This window comes from Vicia villosa, unplaced genomic scaffold (assembly GCF_029867415.1).
Source record: "Vicia villosa cultivar HV-30 ecotype Madison, WI unplaced genomic scaffold, Vvil1.0 ctg.000286F_1_1, whole genome shotgun sequence".
NCBI classification, from domain to species: domain Eukaryota; kingdom Viridiplantae; phylum Streptophyta; class Magnoliopsida; order Fabales; family Fabaceae; genus Vicia; species Vicia villosa.
Window position 1 is genome coordinate 517,504 of NW_026705122.1, and position 12,151 is coordinate 529,654.

Sequence of the window (12,151 nt, forward strand, 5' to 3'; positions counted from 1 at the left end):
TTTAAATTTTTTTTTTTTAATAAAAAATATCCTCCTTTTTTGCACCAGCTTACACAACTAAGATTAAATAGTTAAGATTTCACACCTTTTCAGATTGTCTTTGGTCGGTAGTCTAATTTACAGCAAACGTCATGCAAAAGAGAAACTTTAATGAGAACTTTTACTCTTACTTTAAACGGGAGGTCAACAAGTGTATAATGGGATTGATCCCCTTGAATTAGTCGATCACAAAGCCGAATACTAAGATTTCTACCAAAAAAAAAAACAAATAATAAACCACAAAATTTGAATGATATGCTTTGCTATTATCATTTGTTAAGGCACAAAGAATACCTAATCTTGCAAGAACAACGGTCCCAAGAAAAATATAATCAAAAAACAAATGATCCCAGCAGTTTGTGTAATTTTTAATGTATTTTGAAATTTTTTTCTTAATTGAAACTTTTGTTTTGTTTATTTACTTTATAAACTATTGAATTCTTTTTATGCACGCCTTGAACTTAAGTCGTCGTTTTATTTTATTTTTTTGACTAATTCAAATTTTTTTTTATAGAATTTCCTCCTTTTTGCATCATATAACACAAATAAGATTAAATGATTAAGATTTCACGCATTATTATATTATTTTTGGTCGGTAGTCTATTTTCTAGTAAACGTCACGCAAAAGAGAAATTTTATCGAAATTTTTTACTCCAAATTATATATTTTATTATAATAAAAATATATAAAAATGAGCAACTCAAGAATATTTATTATTAAATTAAAAGAAAAAAGAAATATTTTTTCTATCAAACGGAAAATAAATAAATAAAAACTATAGTCTTATTTATTACATAATATTTAATTTATTCATTCAACATATTTCTCTTATTAAAGAAAATATTCAAAAGTATTATTGTAAAAACAAAACTGAATCCCCCGCAACTGCGATCTGGAGGAGGATGGAACCACTTGATGCCAGAATTCGCGCTCAAACCGGACTAAACTGGTGGTATAAAGCAAAAAAAAATTCAATATTACATTACCCTCTAAAAGATACTTTAAAAATAAAATAAAAAAATATAAAAAACCAATAATGTTAAAAGGAATATAATGAGTTATGGTGATCACAACTTAAAAGTTCCAAAACAGATTTATAATTCTTACTATGCTAATTATTTGTAAATAAAAATAATAAATAAAGTAACCACAAATATTAAACAAATTATGGGAAAAAAAAAAAAATAGAAAAAAGGAACAGTGTCCATGTTTTAACGGTCAACCGTAGCGTTAAAGTAGTGATCTCACTAAGCAAAAAAAAAAAAAAGTCGTTGCAAGTTTGTAACCGAAGCGTAAAACCAGAAACATAACGTAGAGAGAGAACACTGAAATCCCGAAACTACCCTTACAGTTTCAAAACTAGGAATCCCGAAACTACCCTTACAGTTTCAAAACTAGGAATCAAAACTACACAAGCTCATCCTTTTTCATTTTCATGGCTGAGAGACTCACTTGTTGCACTTGAAGCCATCCAAAACAATTCCATTCCATTTTCGTAATTACACACTCTTTCACTTTTCTTATTTTCTTATTTCTTCATTCAAAAGAGAAAAAAAAGAAACTAAAAAAATGTCCGAGTTCCGTCGCAAATCGGGTGGTCACTACTCGCTGCTCCGCTGCCGGATTCATAGCCGCGTGTCGTTGCTCCAGCGATGCATCCTCCGTGCTCTTCACCGCTTCCTCGCTTGCTCCGGAGCGAAGCCGGGTGCTAATGCTAATTACAGCATGTTGACGCCGCATGCAGCATTGCCGTCTACGTCTCCGCCTCCGCCGCTAGAATCGGCTGCCGAATCTGGCCCGGCGCCGGTTTTTCATACAAATGAATTGGATACTGATTTGGTTAATCTAAAAATTAGCTTGCTGGGGGATTGCCAAATCGGAAAAACCAGCTTTTTGGTTAGTTTATATTATTGTGATTATCATCATCTTTTTGTATCAAATTTTATTTTCTGTTTTTAGTTTTGTTGAATTGAATCTATAAATAAGTATGGAGATGGTAAATATCTCTTTCTACATGACCAGAGGTGGGTTCGATCCATCCTGCCCTTAGCATGTAGTTGTATTAAATGTTTTTATGAGAGACTTATTGTCGTCCTCCACGGCACGGTTTGAGAGATTAGTTTCTATGGGAAGTTAATATCCAAATAAAAATTTATTATATTCAATTTTTGTTGTGTTTTTATTTTATTTTTTATTTTCTAAAATGTGTTGCAGGTGAAATATGTGGGAAATGAAAAGGAGCAGGGAGGGGAAGAGAGGAAAGGACCAAATCAAATGGACAAAACAATGGTTGTGAGTGGAGCACGTATATCCTATTGTATCTGGGAAGTTCAAGGTAAAGAAATATAAAAATAATAATGTTTTATAATTTTAGTATTATCTCTCTGATCAGAAGATCAGATCGAATTCTGGTCTGCATAGCTATCGACTGATCTGAATTAAATTGATTATTGATTAACATTATGTATCTATACCTATGAAGGGGATGGAAAATCGCAAGACCAGCTACCAATGGCATGTAAGGACTCGGTGGCAATTTTAATCATGTTTGATCTAACTAGTCGATGCACATTAAACAGGTAAATTTACTAATGTCAAATTTATATTCATTTTCTGGTTAAATTTTTTTAGAAGTTAGTAAGTGTAAATCTGAAAAAAAATTATCATGTTTTTCAGTGTTGTAGGATGGTACAAGGAAGCAAGAAAATGGAATCAGGTACATAATTATGGTACTAAATTTAGGCTTTAAATTGATTGGGATTAAATTTTGGTCAATAATGATGATGTATGCTTTGATTTTTGTAGACTGCAATACCAGTGTTGATAGGAACAAAATTTGATGATTTCATTCAGCTACCTATTGATATGCAATGGACAATCGCTAGTGAGGTAATAATCAATTTCGTATAAGAATTTGTTGTGAAAAGGTGAATAAGCACACACAAAAAATACTTTTTAGAATATGCTTTTAGAATGGACCCTTCTTAATTTAATGTGTATTGATTCTTATGCTTATAGAAAGTGGAAAATATAAAAATATTGGTTTCGGTTGCAACGTCGACTCGGGTGAAAGGGATTGATAGGATTCTTAGCAGACAACATATAAAGAAATCCCCTAATTTCTTTACACGTTACCTGGTGACACTATTAATTTCTTTGTAGGGTAGTCATATTGAAGATAATTTTGATCCTATAGTCTTCCATTTAGAATGGATCACCTGTATAATGCACAGTGGTGCCACTTGTGGATCCCATCCATATTCACAAAATCACTAATTTGGGTCTATTGAAACTTCTTAGATTGACATGGTGCTAAAAGTTTAGGATTAAGAGTATGTTTTTCTCTTTTAAATGTTAATAATTTTGTGTTGGGTTAATATGTAGAAGTGTCTTTTGTCTTTATCTATGACGTATAGACAATTTTAAGAATAGTTGTGTCGCAATGTCTGAAATACGCTTATTGTCTGACACATTCTTATGATGTATTAGAAAATTCAAATACATGTTAGGGTGTGTTTGGATTGGCGGTGGGGAGAATTGATTCTAGCGGAATTGAGTTTGATAGAATTGATTCTAACAGAATTGATTTTAGCAGAATTGATTTATGTTTGAATACATTTATGTAAAAGTGAGTTGAACAATAAATTTCAGTGTAAAAGTTACCCAGAATCAATTCTGGAGGCAGAAGCTACAAATTATAGCTTCAAGTAGAATCAATTCTGGAGGTAGAATCAATTCTACTTTTGTCTAATCAAACATATCAAAATCACTCAAAAGCAATTCTACATCTCTAGAATTGCTTTTGGCCATTCCAAAAGCTAATCCAAACATGCACTTAGAAAAGTCCAATTAGTGTTTTTTTTAAAATGATTTTTTTTTCTTGTTTCAACACCTTTTGAATTATTGTTGACACTCGCATGACACTCGTATCAGATATGTAATTTTGATTAAAATATTTGTACTTTTTTTAATAATAGATAAATAAATGAAACTCAAATATTATCTTATACGTAGCGGTGTGATTATCCTATATCTTTTTACCTTATTAATGTTAAACTGTTTGTGTTGTATCGTGTTCCAATGTCTATCTAGAACTTCATATTTGATATTCTTTTTTACGAATGTGTGAATTTGTTGAAAATGAAAATCCTATAACTATGGACCCCATAAACCATTATAAGAAGACATGCATGTTTGGTGATCATTCAACCTAAGGCAGACAAGCCTAACCCGCCTATACACACCCATTTTTTTAGAAGCAAGTTAAACAGTTAATAGATTTTAATGTCATGAAGATAAGATTTTTGATTTTTGATTTTTGATTTTTGATTTATGATCATGACATATTGAACACTGAATATTATCGTTACAGGCAAGAACATATGCAAAGGCATTGAATGCCACTTTGTTCTTTTCAAGTGCAACATACAACATCAACGTGAACAAGATCTTCAAGTTCATCACTGCAAAACTCTTTGACTTACCATGGACAGTTGAAAGGAACCTAAATGTTGGAGAACCCATCATTGATTTCTGAATGTCTGTGTACATTATTACATAGAAAGAAATAGAATCTATGTCGAAGTAATTTGTTCAAATTATTCAAGTTAGTCAACCGGCCAACCAGAGATATTTGTTTGTTAGTCGAAATCTCATCATTCTTGGGGCTATCGAGTTGTTAGGTATATACATTTTATTTCCAATGGAAACTAAGAACAATGTTACTTCAAGTATCACACAAAAGGTGTGGTTTTTACATGGATAGCAATAAAAGAAGCGGGAACGCATGAGAGAATTAGAGCATGTTTGAATCAATGATGAATTCGACATAATCATAGCATATCATTGTGATTTTGATAAATTTTAGAATTTCAACAAAATTACAATTCTAGTATGATTTTTTCAAATGCACTTTCAATTCAAACTTGTTAATGAGTACAAATTAATCCTTGGTGCTTTTGTCTTGTTTTGAAGATATTGTCTTTTTAAAGTATCAAAAATTACTTGGTTTTAAAGTGTTAAAAAGTACTTGGCAAATTAGGAAAATATTGAGTTAATTAGTGTTATTGATGTACTTGTTTCTTGATTTTGTTTCCATTTATTTCTCATACAGTTTTGAAGTTGTGGTGATCACTGATCCAAAGTTTCCGCTGAATAAACAAATTATTTGACATGGTTCCTAGTTTTTTCTATGACTGAAGTACTTGACATCTTTAGATTTGTCAAGGAAGGCAAACTTCAAAATTCGAAAATGAGGAGAAGAGTACTGCTCCTATTTTTTTACTATTTTTAATAGCTAAAATTTATTAGCCAATTTCACAACCATATTGTTGACAAAAATATAAAAATGAAAGGTATAATTTTGAAGGACTATGTCAAAATCTAAGGATAAAGAACAACTGCTTCAATTAGAATAAAATGTGATGAAATAAAAAGAGAATAATTCGCAAAACTTGTATTCAAGTAGCACAATTTTATTTGTTGTAAAATTATACATAACATTATGAAGAATAGTGTCCCACCAACGACAAGAATTCAAAACTTGCTTGAATTTGCTTACGACACTTTTGTTAGGGTGTGTTTGTTTCATGGATACAAATTATATTTATGAGAATGTAAGGTTGGAAATAATAGCACCTATATGATCTTGAAGAGTCAGAACAAGTGGGCCAGCAACGACGGCGTGACATTCGGTAAAGGTTGAGAAAAAAAGGGGTTGTACCTCCAAGGCACTCAAATGCTAAAGTAAGGACGAGAGTAAAGGTACAACCAGTGTTTTAAAAACCGGACCGGTCATCGAACCGGTGAGGGTACTGGGTCACTGGTTTATCGGTCGAACCACTGGGTCACTGGTCGAACCACACGACCAAACCGGATAACTCGGTTGAATAGACCTGTCATTATATAGGTATAAAACCGGTCGAACCGGATGATTCAGTCTCTAAAAAAATATAACTAGCTTTTAAATTTTTAAAAAATATCATATCATAAATTCAAAATTCATAACTTAAATTCAAATTTTAAACAAAGGTATCACACATAACAAAATAGTAAAAAATTACAAAGTCTAATTGCAAACAAAGTCTAATTACAACATAATCTAATTGAATAGTTTATAACAAAATAACTCCAATGTGTACCAAATTTAATTCAAAATAGGATCCTCCTAAAAAGAAAATCAAATAAAATTCGATATGTTTATGCTATTTAAGAAAATTTATTAGCAAAGATAACAAATAGACAATAAAGTTTTTAATTTGTCACTAACGAAAAAAACTATGTGAGAATGCTATTTAAGTAATACACTACTAAATATATTAAAAAAAAAGTTAAAAAAAAAAAAGTTTAAAAGAAATGTTAAAAAAAAGTTTAAAAAAAAAACAAAAAAAAGCAATTAAACCGCCGATTTTCCGGTTTTCCCGGTTTTCACCGGTTCCCACCGGTTTGATGGCATACCCGATCTGACTATTGAACCAGACCGGTTACCTGGCCGGTTCCCGGTTCGACCGGCCGGTCCGGTCCGATTTTTAAAACACTGGGTACAACAGAAAGTATAGGTTTGAGAGAAAGTTTCAATACCTTGCTCTCAAGGAGGCGAGGGCTATTTATAATGTTCTTCTTAGAGTTAATTATTGGGCCCGATATTTTGGGCTTGGAGCGATTCCAGAACCCAAAAAGCGGGTGACGGTTAGGTTAGTCCTCGTTCATCCGGGCAGAGTGGACTAGCCATTAGCGAGGACAAGAGTGCACACGAGCTTGGATGATTCTTTATTGTGGAGGAGTAGTCTCTTGAGCGTGCGAAGGAGGGAGTGCGGGCCCCAGCTTGCCCGAGTTTATGGACCAATGCTTATTAGACCGTTTTCCACTAATGGGTGGATTGGGCCTATTCTGGCCATTGGGCTAGTCCAGAACAAGTGTAACACCCCATTTTACCCAGCGAATACATTTTAAATCAGAGTTACAAAATTCCAACATATAAATAGGATGCCACATTTTCTACTTAGAACATCGGCATTTAACCGCATGTAAAACAAATACATAACACTTAAAACTTGGATGAACCGATAGCCACATGATTTAGTTTTTCAAAACAAAACAACTTTAATTATGTAAGCAGCGGAATCACAAACTCAACTTAAACGACATAACGTCTTGTCCAATTGAAAACAACTTCAAAACAACAAAGTACTTAATGAAATCAACTTAAAATTCAGCAACCAAAGTAATAGCAAAAATAAAACAACAAGCGTTCATCCCTCCCGAGTGTTACGGATCAGAGCGACGACACCTGACTCGAACTAATGAAGAAAAACAGTCTTCACTATGGATTACCTGCACGTTACCAACATAGGGGTAACATTCAAACAGAAGGCGTGAGATATCGAACAATATAATCGGATGTATGATAAATACTATGCTAGAATCAGTTCATGCAAAATCACCTCTTCACAACTTTTAAACAACATTTATTACGACGAAATCATCAAGATAATATAACAATTATTTTATCATCACATTAACTCAAAATATGTAACTTGGAATGCGACTCGTTACGATGCACATGCATGTGGTACTAGCAGAGCATAAGTTCCCAACTTATTATTGCCAATTAATAGAGACATCAACAAGGCATAAGCCTTCAACTTCCTTTGTCAGTCGAAGCTAACTTACAGAGCATAAGCTCCCAACTTTTATGCTATGTATGCGACAACAGTATGAATGCAACAAGAACAACAACAATTCGACATTGGCATAAACCAACAACTTACCTGCAAATTCAAACCTTTAATATCTACGTTACGGAAACTTTATACAGTACACGGTCTCAACCAAAATATTCACAAAGACTCCGCATAATTATTCGGACAATTCGGCTATATTCGGCTAATTAATTTTTCTGCTAAGACTACTGATAATTTCTGCTCTGCAAGTATAAATTATTACTGCTGTTGTAACACCCCATAATTTCCATTATTTAATTTAATTGGAATTTAAATTATTTATTTGGATTAATTGGCATTTTTTTGAATTATTGGAGAAATTATGAAAATATAGTAATTGGGCCAGCGTGGTGATTAGTAAAGGGAGGTGCTATTGAGTAGGCCTTTTACTAAGTTAATTGTTATTTTCATAAAATAAGGGAATTGGAAAAATAAGGAAAATAGAAAGAAAAGAAGAGAAAGAAGAGAAAACAAAAGAACGTGAAAGAGCAGAGGAAGAGGAAGAGGACTTTTAAGAATCTTTGGCTAAGGTAAGGGGTGACTGATTCTTTTAGCCTATATTATCAGTTTAATGATGATAGGACTGATTATGTATGTCATTTATCTCAATTGGATGTATGTTAGGTTTTGGGGTTTTCGGATAAATGGTATTGATTGGATGCAATTGATGAATTAGAATGATTTGAGAATGTGTTTGATGTTAATTGACCCCAAAAATATGATAGAAATGTGTTAGAATATGGGATTTGACACTCTTTTGATGTTACATACGTTTTGGTATGTTGTGGTTTGAATTGGAGAAGAAGAGATGCTGTCAAAAGAGGGTTTTTCTGCTACTGGTACGTTGCAACCGATTACGCTCAGAGCCGTAATCGACTACAATAGTGAAAAATAACTAAAAATTGAGTTTCTGAGTCTCGTAAGAGGTTACACTCGGGACCGTAACCTGTTACAGTGGTGTTTTCGCGAACAAGGAAGTGTTGTCTGTCATGTGTAACCCGTTAAGTCATTTTTGTAACCCGTTACACTGTAGCCTTTTTGAAAAATAAATGATTTTTGTCAGGTGTAACCCGTTACACCATTTTCGTAACTCGTTACACTGATGCTTTTTGGAAAAATACTTTAATTTCTAAAATGCATATCTTTCAAACCGTATATCCGTTTTAAGCGCCGTTTTGAGCATTGAAAAGATAATTGAATATTTTGTATAATAAATTGGTATGGCGGGAAGTGGCTCGATTTTATTTTGAAATCCCGATTTTTAATTCTTTAAGGTGCATTTGTATATCGGGTGCATATTTTGATAAATGTAATAGATGTGGTGATGTTGCGATAACATGACTGTGATATTGATGTTATATTCGTTGTGAATCTGTATGATGTGATTATTGAATGGTGCTGAAACATTAACATATTGGATTCAGTGTTGCTATCGGTGAGTTATATTGAGATGATTTTGTTCATCATAATCGGTGTTGATGATGAGTATGTTATATGTTATGCAGGTATTCATAATCATTTGGTGGTTTTATCCTGGTGTTGTTTGGATCAGCGGAGGCTAATTCCCATTGTGTGGAATTAGTGCTTGGCTTGGCCGTATCCCGGTGTTGGTTGGATCGGTTAGATGTGTTAATCTCATGATTATTGGTACCACATGCATAGAGTCGTTGCATTGTATATGTGTTGTTATAACATGATTGGAAGATTTCCAATGTTATTTCATAGTGATGTGTTTGATTGCATTTTCGTAACTGATGATGAATAATTCTAAAAATCTAAATATGTTGCAGTTTGGGTGAATAATATGCTTATGATGTTTTGTCATTATGAACTTATAATGTGGTTTAATTGTGATATGTCTCACCCTTACTGTTGATTATTTTCAGATTGAGGAGTAGCAGCGTTTGTGCTCGGTGAGGATAGCTTGTAGGCTAGTCCGTTTAGTTTTCGCGTCGGTGTCATGCTCTGGTCTTGTAACATTGGGGAACACTTGTTTTAGAGTTAATTGATAAACTCTTATTTTAATTAGTTTGGATTATGTTCAATTGATTCTGAACTGGTGATTTGGTATTGATAACTGATGGTTTACGTTATTCAGTCTTTAAAATTATTTTCTGCTGTGTTAAACATGGTTTACTGAATAATTGCGATTTTTTCCTTTAAAGGGGATGACAAATGATTTGATATTTTATTTCTTTTATAGTTGTAACATCCTTGTACATGTTTCTTACTCTGAATTTATTTAATATTCCGCAGGGGTTTAGAAGGGTGTTACAATGTGGTATCAGAGCATAGTCGGTCGTTGTGGCCAGAGTCTTATTTTTATTATTCCCTTGTATACGACTAGTGTGAGTTGACACTATCGATAATGTTGTTCTAATGGAGATTGTTTTGTGAATTGGCTAAGAACAATGGCTGGAAGAGTTGGAAGAAACGACAACGCAATTGCTGAGGCTTTAGGAATGATTGTTGGCGTGCTGGGTGGAAATCCCATGAAATTGGAATCGGTGCTAATAGGAAGCTGGGAGACTTTCAAAGGAACAATCCTCCATTGTTCAAAGGCACTCACGATCCTGAAGGTGCTCAGAAATGGCTGAAGGAAATTGAAAGGATTTTTCGGGTGATCGATTGCGCTGAAAATCTGAAGGTGAGGTATGGTACTCACAAGTTAGCTGAAGAGGCTGATGACTGGTGGGTTGCTACTAAGGCTGAACTGGATGTTGGTGGTGGAGAAATCACTTGGGCTGTATTCAGGAGAGAGTTTCTGAGGAGGTATTTTCCTGAAGATGTTCGGGGAAGAAAGGAGATTGAGTTCTTGGAGCTGAAACAGGGTAACATGTCTGTTCCAGAGTATGCTTCCAAGTTTGTTGAGCTGGCTAAGTACTATACTCACTACAACAATGATGAGGCTAGTGAATTCTCCAAGTGCATTAAATTTGAGAATGGTCTCCGCGATAAAATCAAGCAGGGTATCAAGTACCAGAGGATTCGCAGGTTTGCTGATTTGAATGATTGTAGTAGAATCTTCGAGGAAGATAATATCAAGATGAAGTCATCTCACTCTCGCGAGTTGGTTGACAAGAGAGGGAAGAAACCTATGGATCGAGGTAAGCCGTATGGTAGAGGTAATCCGAAAGTGGGTGATTGGAAAAGCCCTATTGGGGGAGACTCTAGTGCTCCTGTTAGGTGCTAAAAATGTGGTAAGTCTGGACATTGCAGGCATGAGTGCAAGAGTGAAGAGAAGAAGTGCTTCAAATGTGGTAAGGTGGGGCATATTGCGACTGATTGTAGATGGAAGACCGTGACTTGCTACAACTGCGACAAAGAAGGTCGTATCAGTCCACAGTGCATGAAACCAAAGAAGAATCAAGCTGGTGGGAAAGTGTTTGATTTGTCTTGGTCAGAGACTACTCTCGAGGATCGATTGATTAAAGGTACGTGTTTTATCCATGGCATACCTTTAATTGCGATTATTGGTACTGGAGCGGCTCATTCGTTTATTTCCTAGGATTGTGCTAAAAGATTGGATTTGGAAATATCTGATATGAATGGAAGTATGGTTATTGACACTCCTGCGTCGGGTTCAGTGACTACTTCGTTTGCTTGTTTGAATTGTCCGATTGATATTTTTGGTAGGGAGTTCGGAATGGATTTAGTGTGCTTTCCGCTAGAACAACTTGATATCATCCTGGGAATGAAATGGTTGGAATTCAACCGGGTTCATATAAATTATTTTACGAAGACGGTTATATTTCCTGAAGCTGTTAATGTTAAGGACTTGGTGATGACTGCTAGACATGTGGACGAGGCAGTTAAGGACGGGGCTGCTGTGTTTATGTTGTTTGCATCAATGGAAGGGAAATGAAAGGTGGTGAGTAGTGAATTACCGATAGTATGTGAATTTCCGGAAGTTTTTCCAGAAGATGTGAGAGAGTTGCCACCTGAGAGAGAAGTGGAGTTTACTATTTATTTGATTCCTGGAACTAGTCATGTGTCGATGGCGCCTTATCATATGTCGGCATCTGAGTTGGCTGCATTAAAGAGACAATTAGAAGAGTTTCTTGAGAAGGAATTTATTCGTCCGAGTGTTTCACCGTGGGGTGAATCGGTGTTGTTGGTAAAGAAGAAAGAGGGTTCTATGAGATTGTGTGTGGATTATAGACAATTGAATAAAGTTACTATCAAGAATCGGTATTCGTTGCTGAGGATTGATCATTTGATGGATCAACTGGTTGGAGCATGTGTATTCAATAAAATTGATCTAAGATCTGGGTATCATCAAATTCGTGTAAAAGCGGACGATATTCAGAAGACTGTATTCAGAACAAGATATGGTCATTACGAGTATACAGTGATGCCTTTCGGAGTAACTAATGCACCTGGTGTTTTCA

At 34.4% G+C, this 12,151-nt stretch overlaps 1 protein-coding gene across 1 annotated transcript; it reads left to right on the plus strand.

Moving 5' to 3' along the window:
- The first annotated feature begins 1,451 nt into the window (after window positions 1–1,451).
- LOC131626393 (septum-promoting GTP-binding protein 1-like) lies at window positions 1,452–4,854 on the plus strand. The gene is made up of 6 exons (XM_058897206.1): window positions 1,452–1,935; window positions 2,254–2,374; window positions 2,522–2,618; window positions 2,716–2,755; window positions 2,845–2,928; window positions 4,412–4,854. Exons 1-6 carry the CDS (start codon window positions 1,609–1,611, stop codon window positions 4,574–4,576), a joined length of 834 nt encoding a protein of 277 aa, XP_058753189.1. The 5' UTR covers window positions 1,452–1,608; the 3' UTR covers window positions 4,577–4,854.
- The last annotated feature ends 7,297 nt before the right edge of the window (window positions 4,855–12,151 follow it).

Bases quoted from the DNA above. Each gene is read 5' to 3' on its own strand.
- LOC131626393 (XM_058897206.1), top strand. From the start codon at position 1,609: ATGTCCGAGTTCCGTCGCAAATCGGGTGGTCACTACTCGCTGCTCCGC. The intron at 1,936-2,253 runs GTTAGTTTATAT...AATGTGTTGCAG, and splicing joins TCGGAAAAACCAGCTTTTTG to GTGAAATATGTGGGAAATGA. The intron at 2,619-2,715 runs GTAAATTTACTA...CATGTTTTTCAG, and splicing joins AGTCGATGCACATTAAACAG to TGTTGTAGGATGGTACAAGG.